The sequence below is a fragment of the Phocoena sinus genome, chromosome 4, assembly GCF_008692025.1.
Source record: "Phocoena sinus isolate mPhoSin1 chromosome 4, mPhoSin1.pri, whole genome shotgun sequence".
Lineage (NCBI taxonomy): Eukaryota > Metazoa > Chordata > Mammalia > Artiodactyla > Phocoenidae > Phocoena > Phocoena sinus.
This window is the reverse complement of record NC_045766.1, coordinates 10,549,692-10,563,264: the sequence shown is the minus strand read 5'-3', so window position 1 is coordinate 10,563,264 and position 13,573 is coordinate 10,549,692. Positions and strand designations below refer to the sequence as shown.

The window sequence follows — 13,573 nt, the reverse complement described above, 5'->3', positions numbered from 1 at the left end:
TGTTGGTGGAGGGCCTCGCCTCAGTGTTGACGGCTGCTGACCGATCAGGGTGGTGGTGCTGAAGGCCGGGGTGACTGGCAGCTTCTTAAAATAAGACAGCAATGCAGTCTGCCCCATCAACTGACTCTTCATTCATGAACGATTTCTCTGTAGCATGCAGTGCTGTCTGATAGCATCTTACCCCCAGTAGACCTTTCAAAATTGGAGTCAATCCTCTCAAAGCCTGCCAGTGCTTTATCAATTAAGTTTATGTAATATTCTAAACCTTTGTCATTTCAACCGTCTTCACAGCATGTTCACCAGGAGTAGATTCCATCTCAAGAAACCACTTTCTTTGTTCATCCATAAGCAGCAACTCTTCATCTGTTAAACTTTTATCATGAGATTGTAGCAATTCACATCTTCAGGCTCCACGTCTAATTCTAGTTCTCTTGCTGTTTCCACCACATCTACAGTTGTTTCCTCTACCCTCACAGTCATCCAGGACGGTTGGAATCAACTTCTTCCAAACTCCTGTTTACGTTGGTATTTTGACCTCTTCCCATGAATCACGAATGTGTCATGGCATCTAGAATGGTGAATCCTTTCCAGAAGGTTTTCAGTTGACTTTGCCTAGATCCATCAGAGGGATCACTCTCTATGGCAGCTATAGCCTTAGGAAATGTAGTTCTTAAATAATAAGGCTTGAAAGTCAGAATTACTCCTTCATCCATAGCCCGCAGAATGGATGTTGTGTTGGCAAGTATGGAAACATGCATCTCATTGTGCATCTCCCTCAGAGCTCTTGGGTGACCAGGTGCATTCTCAATGAGCAGTTGTCTTGAAAGGAATCTTATTTTCTGAGCAACAGGTCTCAACAGTGGGCTTAAAATATTCAGTAAGCCATGTTATCAACAGATGTGCTGTCATCCAGGCTTTGTTGTTATGGAGGACAGGCAGAATAGATAGCATAATTCTTAAGGGTCCCAGGATTTTCAGAATCCGAGTATTGGCTTCAATGTTAGCTGCATTGTCAACTGTAATGTTAGCCCCTAACAACAGAGTCAGCCTGTCCTTTGAAGCTTTGAAGCCAGGCATTGACTTCTCCTCTCTAGCTATGAAAGTCCTAGATGGCATCTTCTTCCCACAGAAGGCAGTCCATATACATTGAAAACTTGTTGTTTAGTGTGGCCACCTTCATTAATGATGTTAGCTGGACCTTCTGGATAACTTGCTGTAGCGTCTACATCAGCACTCACTGCTTCACCTTGCACTCTGATGTCACAGAGGTGGCTTCTTGCCTTAAACCTCATGAACCAACCTCTGCTAAGTTTCGCACTTTTCTTCTACAGTTTCCCCCTCTCTCAGCCTTCACAGAATTGAAGAGAGTTAAGGTCTTGCTCTGGATTAGGCTTTGGTTTAAGGGAATGTGGTGGCTGGTTTGATCTTCTATCCAGACTACTAAAACTTTCTACATATCAGCAATAAGGCTGTTTTGCTTTCTTATCATTCATGTGTTCCCTGGAGTAGCACTTTCAATTTCCTTCAGGAACTTTTCCTTTGCATCCATTCACAATGTGGCTGTTTGGTGCACTGGGCCTAGCTGTTGGCCTATCTGGGCTTTTGACACGCTTTCCTCACTAAGCTTAACCATATCTAGCTTTTGATTTAAAGTGAGAGACGTGAGACTCTTCACTTAAAGTACTTAGAGGCCATTATAGGGTTATTAATAGGCCTAATTTCAATATTGTTGTGTCACAGGGAAGAGGGAGGTCTGAGGAGAGGGAGAGAGATGAGGAAATAAATGGCTGATTGGTGGAGCAGTCAGAATACCCACATCTACTAAATTCGCCATCTTATATGAGTGTGGTTCGTGACACCCCCGAATAATCACAATAGGAACATCACAGATCAAGGATCACACATCACCGTAACAAATATAATAAGAATAAAATTCCAAATATTGCAACAATTACCAAAACGTGACAGATAAGACGTGAGCATACGTTGCTGGAAAAGTTCAGCATTGCCACAAACCTTTAATTTGTAAAAAATGCATTATCTGTGAAGTGCAATAAAGTGAAGCCCAATAAAACAAGGTATGCCTGTACTATACAAAACCTTCTTCTACAGGCGCTAGCTCCATTTCCCCTGTTCCTTTGTGTTGTTATTGTCACAAACTACATGTTCATACATTGTGTGCCCATCAACACAGATTTATAATTATAGCTTTATGTAGTTGACTTTTAAATCAGATAAGAGAAATAAAGATTTACAAAAAATAGATTTGTACTGTCTTTAAATTTACTTAGCTGTTATATTTACTGTTGCTCTTTATTTCTGTTTATTTTAGTAACAAACAGGTAAAATAAATAGGATTATCTTGTCTGTCATTTTTGAAAGACAGTTGTGCTGGATATAGAGTTCTTGACTGACAGTATTTTTCTTTCAGCGCCTTGAGTGCCATGCCCCTGCCTTCTGACTCCCTCGACTCTGATGAGAAACCAGCTGTTACTCTTATTAGTAAGATTTCTTTTACATGATGAACTGCTTCTCTTTCTGCTTTCAAGGGTCTTGTTTTGTCTTTTGATAGTTTGATTATAATGTGTGTAGGCTGGATCTCTTTGAGTTTATATTCTATGTGGAGTTCTTTGAGCTTTTTGAGTTTGTAGATTAACGTTTTTGAAATTGTTTAAGTTTTCAGCTGTTATTTCTTCAAATATTCTTTCTGCCTCCTTTTCTTTCTCTTCTCCTTCTGGGACTTGCCTGGTGTGTATGTTGCTATGTTTATTGGGATCTCACAGGTCTCTGAGGCTACGATTACTTTTCATTTTTTCCCTCTGTTCCTCAAGACCAGGAACTGACCTATTTTCAAGCTCACTGATTCTTCTGCCTACTCAACTCTAACACTGAGGCCCTCTATTCCAGTTACTATAATTTCCAAATACAGAATTTCCATTTCCTTTTAAAAATATTATCTCTGTATATTTATCGATATTCTCTATTTGATGAAGCATTTAAAAAAAAACTTTCTCTTAATTCTTTAGACATGGTTTCTGTTAGCCCCTTGAACATGTTTAAAATAAATCATTTATGGGCTTCCCTGGTGGTGCAGTGGTTAACAATCTGCCTGCCAATGCAGAGGACACAGGTTTGATCCCTGGTCCGGGAAGATCCCACATGCTGTGGAGCAACTAGGCCTGTACGCCACAACTACTGAGGCTGCGCTCTAAAGCCCGTGAGCCACAACTACTGAGCCTGTGTGCCACAACTACTGAAGCCTGCATGCCTAGAGCTCGTGCTCTGCAACAAGAGAAGCCACCGCAATGAGAAGCCCTCGCACCACAACGAAGAGTAGCCCCTGCTCGCCACAACTAGAGAAAGCCCGCATGCAGCGACGAAGACCCAATGCGGCCAAAAATAAAGTGAATAAAATAAAATAAAATATAAAAAATAAAATAAATGATTTACATTCTTTGTGTAGTAAACCCAATGTCTCAGCTTCTTCAAGGATAGTTTCTATTGATTGTTTTTCCTGTGTATGGGCCATACATTGTTTCTCTGCATATCTCAATCTTTTGTTGAAAACTGGACTTTTAAAATAATATAACATGGCAATTCTGGAAATCAGATTCATCTCCCTCCCCAGGGTTTGTTGTTATTGCTGCTTGTTATACTGGTTCAGTGACTTTTCTGAACATGTTCTGTAAAGTCTGTATCTTTTGCCATGTGTGGCCAATGAAGTCTCTACTCATTTAGCTTAGCTGTCAGCTAACGACTGGACAGAGATTTCCTTAAACACCTGGGACCAAAAGAATTCCCTGGTCTTTGCCAAGGGGCTGTGTACGTAAGGGCACATCTTTAGAACACAGCCTGGCAGTTGAAAATTGGCTTTCACTTCCTGTTTGTGCAGAGCCTCAAAATTAGGCACAGGCAAGAATTTCAGGTAGCCTCGGGTCTTCCACAAGCATGCACACAACTCCACATATGTGTGGCATTCTAGAATTCCTAGAACCATGTCTTATGGATATCTATTCCCCTAGCTTTTCCTTTTAAGCTTTTTGGTTGTCTGTTGCTTGCCTCAGCTCTTATCCACCTGCTAAGGCAAGTGCAACATTAAAACTCTTGCCTGGTGCTGGGAAAACTGGAGAGCTACATGTAAAAGAATGAAATTAGAACATTCTCTAACACCATACACAAAAATAAATTCAAAATGGATTAAATACCTAAATGTAAGACCAGATACTATAAAACTCCTAGAGGAAATCACAGGCAGAGCACCCTTTGACATAAATCACAGCAGTATCTTTTTGGATCCGTCACCTGGAGTAATGGAAATAAAAACAAAAATAAAATGGGACCTTAATTAAACTTAAAAGCTTTTGCACAGCAAAGGAAATCATAAACAAAATGAAAAGACAATCTATGGACTGGGAGAAAATATTTGCGAACAATGTGACCAACAAGGGATTAATCTCCAAAATATACAAACAGCTCATATAGCTCAATATCAAAAAAACAAACAACCCAATAAAAAAATGTGCAGAAGATCTAAACAGACATTTCTCTAAAGAAGACATTCAGATAGCCAGCAGGCACATGAAAAGATATTCAACATCACTAATTATTAGAGAAATGCAAATCAAAACTCACACACAGAGTGGCCATCATTAAAAAGTCTACAAACAATAAATGCTGGAGAGGGTGTGGAGAAAAGGGAACCCTCTTGCACTGTTGGTGGGAATGTAAATTGGTGCAGCCACTATGGAGAACAGTATGGAGGTTCCTTAAAAAACTAAAAATAGAGCTACCACATGATCCTGCAATCCCACTCCTGGGCATATATCCGGAGAAAACCGTAATTTGAAAAGATACATACACCCCAATGTTCATAGCAGCACTATTCACAATAGCCAAGACATGGAAGCAACCTAAATGTCCATCGACAGATGAATGGATAAAGAAGATATGGTGTATACACACACACACTGGAATATTATTCAGTCATAAAAAAGAATGAAATAATGCTATTTGCAGCAACGGATGGACCTAGACATTATCACAGTAAGTGAAGTAAGCCAGACAGAGAAAGACAAATATCATATCACTTATATGTGGAATCTAAAATATAACACAAATGAACTTATCTACAAAACAGAAATAGACCCACAGACACAGAAAACAAACTTATGGTTACCAAAGGGGAAAGGGGAGGGGAAGGATAAATCAGGAGTTTGGGATTAACATATATGCACTACTATATATAAAATATATAACCAATGAGGACCTACTACATAGCACAGGGAACTATACTCAGTATTTTGTAATAACCTATAAGGGAAAAGAATCTGAAATATATATATATATATATATATATATATATATATATATATATATGTGTATGTAACCGATCGCCTTGCTGTATACCTGAAACTAACATGACATTGTAAATCAACTACATGTCAATTAAAAAAAAAAACCCAAAAGGCTTTCCTGTAATTGTTTTCAACAAATACCTCTCCAGGGAGAGTAACTTTCACACTGGGTCAACTTTGAGTTAGCTCAACTACAGGCAGTGTGGTAAGTGGGATCTTCCAGGGAACCATCAGACAGGCAAAATAATGAGAATTCTTGGGAATGAAGCTTTGAAAGAGCTCTTGTTTTGTTTTGCTTCTTTTGGTGGGTGCTTGTCTGCACCAAGAATGTGGGCTTAGTGGGCTTCCCTGGTGGCGCAGTGGTTGAGAGTCTGCCTGCCGATGCAGGGGTGACGGGTTCATGCCCCGGTCCGGGAAGATCCCACGTGCCACGGACCGGCTGGGCCCGTGAGCCATGGCCGCTGAGCCTGCGCGTCCGGAGCCTGTACTCCACAACGGGAGAGGCCATAACAGTGAGAGGCCCACGTACCGCAAAAAAAAAAAAAAAAACCAAAAAACAACAAAAAATGTGGGCTTAGTTGTTAAGGCTCCTGCAGAGCTGGAATGAGGAATGCAACTTGAGCAAATTGAAACGCCACAAAGGTCAATGATCTTATCAAGACTCAGTGGTCCTTGCTCTGCCATTTTCACTGACATCACTTGGAAAAAGCTTTTGGACCATTTGCAATGTCTTAGGTCCTATTTCTACTAGTCACCTAACTGCAGGCAACAAATGGCCTTTCTTCCCATGCCCCTACACACTTATGGCCACCTAGATGTGAGGAGAGACAAAGCTCTTCTCAAGCCCCTTTACCTTGAATTCTTTTCATTCACATTCTCTTTGACTTTGCCATTTCTTACCATGAGTGAGTATCAGAACCATGAGAAACTTTCCTCTCATGTATACTGGGTCCTACCATCTTTGTGGCAGGCATGATAAGAGTTCAAACCAGGTTACACAAGAAGTAAGATATTAAGTGAAAAATTTACTGTCAACATAAAAAATGCATTTTGATTGTTTCTACTAGGTCTGAGGCAATATAACAGTGCCTGCTGTTACTTTGGGTACCAGAAATGAACCAACTTCCCATTTTTTTGGGGTGGCCAACATCACCGAAAAGTCTGTTTTAGAGCTTAGTGGTAACCTAACCCCAAGCACTGTGCCATGTTCATTTCTAACTGAAGGTTTAAGCAAGTTACATGTCATGGACTAGGGATGGCAGAGCTAGGAGACATCTGAGAAACACTTTCAATCAACCCAGATCCCCTCTATTTAAATGACAATTGATGCCTGGGTTAACCTATGACATGCTTTGGGTTAGTTTAACCTCAGGTTTGCTTTTGGGGATTAGCTCACCATCTTTCTCTATCCTTTTCCTGCTTTTATTAGTTTGTTGCTTCAACATTCTTCCACTTTCTCAGCAAAACCTTATGGTGTCTCACATCAGAAATTGTTTGTGTAGGGACTTCCCTGGTGGTGCAGTGATTAAGACTCTGCGCTCCCAATGCAGGGGGCCGGGGTTCGATCCCTGGTCAGGGAACTAGATCCCATGTGCATGCCACAATTAAGAGTTTGCATGCCACAACCAAGAAGCCCGCCTGCCGCAACTAAGGAGCCCATGTGCCGCAACTAAGGAGCCCATGTGCCGCAACTAAAGAGCCCACCTGCTGCAACTAAGACCCAGTGCAATCAAAATAAAGAAATAAATATATTTTTAAAAAGGTTATCCCATTAAAAAATAAAATTGTGTAATCCCCTAGTGCATAAAAGGGCAAGGCATTTTTTAAATCAAGGATCTCCCCCAAATACCAAATCTCACAAATCTCTCTGCAGAATAATCGCCATTGACATCCTTTTTGTCTTTCTCCCCGACTAAAATGGAAGCCTCCTGAGGGTAGGGACTTCATCCCTGGCGTAGCTCCAGGATTTAAGACAGTGCCTGCTGCAGAGTGTGTACTCAAAAGATGTTTGCTGAAGGGCTTAAAAGCGAAAATGCAATTTTTCTTCAAGTTTAGAGAAGGGAGAAGAGGAAGAAATATTTTAAGATCAAATCACTGGCTTTTCAAATTAAGCCTGCATTTCAGTCCTAATCAAGAAAGAAGACACATAAGAATCATAGGAAGGCAAGAGGAGTAAACCACCCTCGAGAAAATGAGAAATAACACAGAAAGAGGAAGGCAGAGAAATGGAGACTCACATGAGTGCTGGAGACGGTGAGGTGCGGAAATGACCTAGGCAGTGGAGAGTGTTCTACACCCGTGTACTTTTACTGTCTTCCATTAGATTAGGCTCCGATTTGGAAGGGATGGTCACAGTCAGACACGAGAGGGGAATGGTACTACACTGAAATCAAACACCTACCCAATCGGTTCGACACTGCCAGGGAAGAGCTTTCCAATTCCAAATTCATTTTTGCTACCCAGTTTTACATCTGAATCCCCTACCCCAGAAGGAACCACAAGAAGGGAAGGAACAGGCAGAGAGCAAAGACTGCTAAGCATGCCTGTGGATAAACTGAGAACAATGACACGCTGGCCTGGCTCATCATTTCAGGGCTAAATGAATTGTGAACTGAACTCAAATTATCCTTCCCCAACGAGCACAGCCAACTGCCCGATCTCACTGAGGTTGGGCTTGGCCAGTGGAGTATTAGCAGCAGTGATGCATGCAGAGGCGTGAACTGTGTGGGTCAGGCTTCCCTTCTTGTGCTTCGTTCACAGAGAACACAGATGGAGCAGATCGAGCCCAACTCACGATGTGCGGTCAAGCCCAGCCAGACTCCAGACTGAGGCATCACCCAGCTGAGCCCGTCAGCCAACCTGCAAAGGCATAAGCGAGGATGAGTATTTTAGCCTGACGAGACCTGAGGCAGCAACAGCAACAGAAATGTAAGCAGATGTCATTCTCTTAGGCTCCATCACGAGGACACATTCCGTTAACTCTTCCTTCACTGCTCTATGCCCAGAGCCTAGCACAGTTCTTGGGACACAGCAGGTGTTCAATAAACATCTGCTGTGGTACATTTCTGTTTCTTTTAAAACTAGTGACCTAGGATAATAAAACTGAAAGGAGCTTACATAGTTTAGTAGTCAAGCATATGGTCCAACTTCAAAATGGCCAATTTCAACAAGGACCAGAAAGCATATTAGAGGTCATCAGGTGACTGAGCACCAGTGGTGGAAATGACTGCCTGGAGGTGAATCTAGGCTTCATGATTTACCGGCCAAACAAGCTTGGGCAAAAGTCACTTCACCTCTTTGCCTTATTCCTCACCTGTTAAATGGTGCTATGAATAGGACCCACCTCATAGGACAGTTGTGTGGATTAAGATATGGATTTCAAGTACTTACAACTTTGCCTGGTACATGACAAACACCGTAAATGCACCTTCTGTTGTTATCATCAACATAAGATGATTTGGAAAAGTTATTAACATCTTCTTGACCTGCTCCTCCAATCACCTATTTATATCTCCTTGTTCTCACTTCTAGCTAATCTCTGTACATGTTTATAATAAGCTATTTTTTAGCTCGGGAATGCTAAGTGCTGATGTCTATTCCATCCACCTCCCCTCCACCAACCATTTTAAGAACTGCTGATTTTGTTCTTTTCATCCAAGATATCATTTGCCCCTTCTCCACCTGCTCAAATCATATTTGTTGCTCAATGTCCAACCTAAACGCCACCTCTTCCAAGAAGCCTGTTCTGATCACCCCTCCCAGAGTGAACTTGTTGTTCACTGACCTTCCATAGTTAGCAGGTCATCTCTACCTCAATTACACTTTCACACTTTCCACTTTTAGGTACGTACCTTTCCATGATGAAATTGTGAGCTCCGAGAGGACAAGATCCCAATTTCTAGGCTCACTTTCTGCCCATTCCCATCCCCAAGTATATAGCGGGCAAGCAGTAAGTATTTGTTGAATAACTGTATTTGAAAAGCCCATTTAGAAAGGTTCATCTAAATTGTAAAACAGCTTTATTGAAAATTCAGTAAGTCTCTAAAGAAAGGTAAAAACCAGTTACAACTGAACATTAATCAGATATTTTAAGGGAAAAGAAGTTTGCACATGAAAGACACTTGATTTATTGCATTAAAAAACTTTATTTCATTGAAAAGGTCCAATATAAGCCAAATTAAACCCCAAATCGACAGCTACACTTAGAGATATCCTGAACTAAATGGCACTGTTTTGAGTTGTGTGTCTTATTAAAGGAGATCATTTGCTATTACCACCACTGCCCTAAAAGTAGTTCTACAACAGAAGCTGGTATTATAATACATAGCAGATACTTCAGATGTCATCTTTCATGCAGAAGTTAAAAAAGCAAACAGGCTTTTCTATTCTGTGCAGGTATAAAAACTACTACAGAACAGGGCCTGAATGCCTCTGACATACAAGGTGTAACTATAAAGGAACTCACTGGCGCTGTGTCCCTTCATTCAAGCAGTCCGCGTGCGTCCCCCAACAATACTAGTGCCATTAAAATACTGTTCGGGACAGTACTCTGGGATTTCCCCTCATCAGGTGCCGACCAAAGGAAGTGGTCGATCAAGCTGGGGGATAGACTATCACAAAATGGGATCACAGAGCAATGGAATAGCTTTCCGAGTGGGCAAGTGATTCAGAAGACCCACCTCACCAGTACTTCCAGTCACGGCATCATTTACATAAAATGATGCAAGATCTAAATTCTGGTATGTGTGAGGATAAATTAAAAACAGCTTGTTACTTTATAGCTACACCTTGGGTTTCATTAGAGGCGGTAAATCTAACAGTGTGTCTAATGAGTCCTTCTGGAAATCACTTCAGCAGGCAAGTCAAATAGCCTGCAAAAGAGAAGACACGGCAGAGGGCCTAAGTCATCCTGCCGAGGTTCTCAGCCTTCTCTTGGAGGACAGACCAGGGCCCAAGGACAGAAGTTCCCAGGAGGGAAGGAGGCTTCAGCTCCACCTAAGGAAGACCTTTCTAACAGAGCTGCTCAACAACTGAATGGACTGCTTGGTGAGGTAGAGTCACTGGAAGTATTCAAGGTGGAAAGATCACCCTTGTGGAAGAGACTCCTGTATTTGTTAAGAGGTTAGACTGGATGAACCTCAGGTCTCTTTCAATTCTGAGATTCTAGAAAATTCCCTCAGGGAATTCAGAGGAGAATTCCTAAAAGGAAAGAGAAAGCACACATATGTATACTTTTAGAATCCTCTTGAGTTTTTTTCTTTTTTTCAAAAGGTACAATAGAAAATGTAGTCTGCTGTCTTTAAAATGCATATTCACCTTCCTACCACTAATAATTAGGAAGGGTCCATTATGACTTCTTTATATTATAAAGAAAAGATGGATGATTACATTTATAATTTCTGTAAATACTTTAGAAAAAAACGCTTAAAATCTAGTAGTCAATGCCCTAGAAACTTTATAGATTTTTAGGTAATATGCACAGATACAAATACATTATTAAATACAACTCACATCTGTGTTTTATTATACTCTAAAATATACAGGAATCTTGATGTACTGAAAGAGTGCAAGTAAATACAGTATTCAAGCAGTCACTATTTCTATTTACATGCTCATTAATTCTTCAAAAACCCACAAAATTATCAAATAGATCAAAATACTGTTCTGTGTTTTCACACTTTATATTCAGAAAAACCAGCTGATAATTTACAATGTCATAAAGTTTCCAGTTTCACAATACAAAAAGAATAAAATGAAATTGGGTATCATTTTGTGAAAATTTATGGAACTCTACCCAGACCTGGAAGACCCCCTACATATGTGAAATCATTTTCACTGGGAAAGTGACAGTTACAGTAAAAGCAGACCCATATAAATTGGTACTTAAAAGCCTCAACATCAGCCTTTCCCCCCTCTTTTTGTTACTTAAAAGGCAGTCTTCCAATTCGGCAGGCAATTGCTTCCTTCCCTAAACAGTAGCATGTTATAAACATCCTACTTTAAATGTCAATAAGACCTAAAGGCTTTAGTATTTTAAACCTTGCCCAATATAGAAATGCCTTCCAAACCTGATGGCGTTAACTTATGAATAACAAGGGAGTTTCCCTTTTTGATTCTTCACTAAACAATGACAACAAAAATCCCCCAATCCACTGTGGAGGCACAAGGGTGACACAGGCGATGAAGGTGTACCATCCAAAGTCGTGAGATTGAAAACTCCACTCCCCAGGACCACTTGGCTGCAATAGGGTGAAAATCATCTACTTTCTGATTTCATGAAATTTCCTTCTTCTAGGAAACTCTTTACATTTTCAAACAAAAATAGTTCAATTTTAAACCTAAACCATTCAAAACTGGGCAACAATAGCCCGACCCCAATCTACATCATGTCTACATCACAAATATTTTCACCCTGACTGCACCCAATCAGCTGGTTTTCAATTCTAATATTATAAAAGTTGGAATTTTAAAATTTTTATGTAAAAGAAAAAAAAATGTAAAAATACATCTGCTTTCTCTCATGGTTTAATACAGTATTAGAAGGCTTTCAGATGTTTTCTTAAAAAAAAAAATCAACATTTAAAACCAAATCTCAGCTTCATTTTCAGAAATATTAAAGTTTGGTTTAGATAATGTCTCATTTCACCCGCTCCAGCTTCCGCAAAGTGGCATTCTATTAAAACCCTTTGAGTTATTTGGTCCTTTGGCAATTTGCTGTGCACATCATGCCTACTGTACCAAAATTTTATTGCCCTTAAATTTAGTTGTAGTTTTACTGATAAAACTGAAATCTAGTGTCTTTATCTCTTCTTTCACCATAGTGTTGCTTGTGTGAGCAGATTAGGGTACACAGTGTCCCAAGTAATTCCTGGCACTGCAAAACCAAATTACATAATTCCACAAAGCAATGTGCCATCAAAGTGTTTTCCTCTGGTCAAGTCTATTTCAAGATTCTAGAAGTTCCTTTTGCAAAACTTGCCTTTAAAACTCTTCTTCCTAATGTTACCGCATTTCTTCTATTCGCCCACTCTGTCATCTTTCCTCTTAGGCTGAATTTGTACGTGAATGAGAAAGTGCCTTTTTCCTGAAAAGCACAGTTTGAAGCGTCAGTGCCAGAACTCCCCCCTGGACCTCTGGCTCAGCCGGTCAGTAGGTCTCCGAATCGGAGTCATTGAGCTCGTCCACATCGGTGTATAAGTACTCCTGCTCCCCGCTGACGTTGTTGAAGCTGCAGTAGGAGCTGGGTTCATTCCTCATGATGGGCAAGGCTTCGAAGCTCACTGTTTTTGAGGTGTTTGTATAACGGTTAATGGCATTGAATGTCAGAGATGATAAAGGGCTACTTGATGAGACAGGCATCATGGTGGCCAAAATGAGAGCAAGGCAATCAGCCACGTCCTTGTTGGGAGCACAGGCCAAAGCTGGGGTATAGCCTAGAATTAAAGATAAAAATTAAAAATTACTCATCCTAAGACTCATTTCACTAACACAAGGAAATAAGCCTAAAGGCCTTCAACTTTACACACACTTTAAATTACCTAGCTTATATAGTAAATTGGTTTTACTGGAATGACTCAGAACTTTCCAATAAGTAGATAAAGAGGAAAGTCATAGAAATCTAGGGTGGGAGGAGACCTAACAGACTACATTATAGCAGAGGAAACTGAGGCCCAGGATGGATGATTCCTCCACTATCTCACAACTTATCTCTATCCATCCAGATTCACAGACAATATCAGACTAGAATAAGTGGAAAAAAACAGACTGACCAATCTTTGTTCAGAATGGTGGGAGAGTCTTACTGTTAATTCGTCGTTCTGTAAGTGCTTACATGCTGAGAAACCTAAATGTGCACAGATTCATGAATGAGGCTCTGAGCAGGTGCTCAAAAGATGCTTGTTCAATGAATGAGACATGGCCATCAATTAACTTTTCTTTTAGGGTCACAGTCCACTGAAGAAAAACAGATAAACTAAACAGGTTTAAAGCTCCTAAGTCAAAACAAATGTTTCCTTTGTATATGTTCCCTTCTTTAGCAGAAGAAGACTGACTTTAGCCCTAAGGCACCACAGAGTATCAATACAACACAGTAAGGAAACACTTGGTTGGGTAGGGAGAGAAGATGGTGAGAACACAGATCCTAATTTAATCATCAACCTCTGTTGTTACTGGAGCAATTTATAACTGGATCATTAATGTGAAGGTTAGAATTGACTGTA

The 13,573-nt window shown here is 40.4% G+C and overlaps 2 protein-coding genes across 6 annotated transcripts in view; one reads left to right on the top strand and one right to left on the bottom strand.

Moving 5' to 3' along the window:
- BTD (biotinidase) overlaps nucleotides 1-11,831 on the top strand; it is a 69,613-nt gene extending 57,782 nt beyond the window's left edge. The window contains exon 5 of the transcript XR_004349734.1: nucleotides 8,115-11,831. The gene's annotated coding sequence lies outside the window, so the exon portion shown is untranslated. The remainder of the gene's footprint in view (nucleotides 1-8,114) is intronic.
- ANKRD28 (ankyrin repeat domain 28) overlaps nucleotides 9,480-13,573 on the bottom strand; it is a 175,981-nt gene continuing 171,887 nt past the window's right edge. For all 5 annotated transcript variants that reach the window (XM_032630908.1, XM_032630909.1, XM_032630910.1 and 2 more), the window contains one exon: nucleotides 9,480-12,787. In XM_032630908.1, coding sequence (XP_032486799.1) covers nucleotides 12,501-12,787 — 287 coding nt within the window. In that variant the 3' untranslated portion in view covers nucleotides 9,480-12,500. The remainder of the gene's footprint in view (nucleotides 12,788-13,573) is intronic.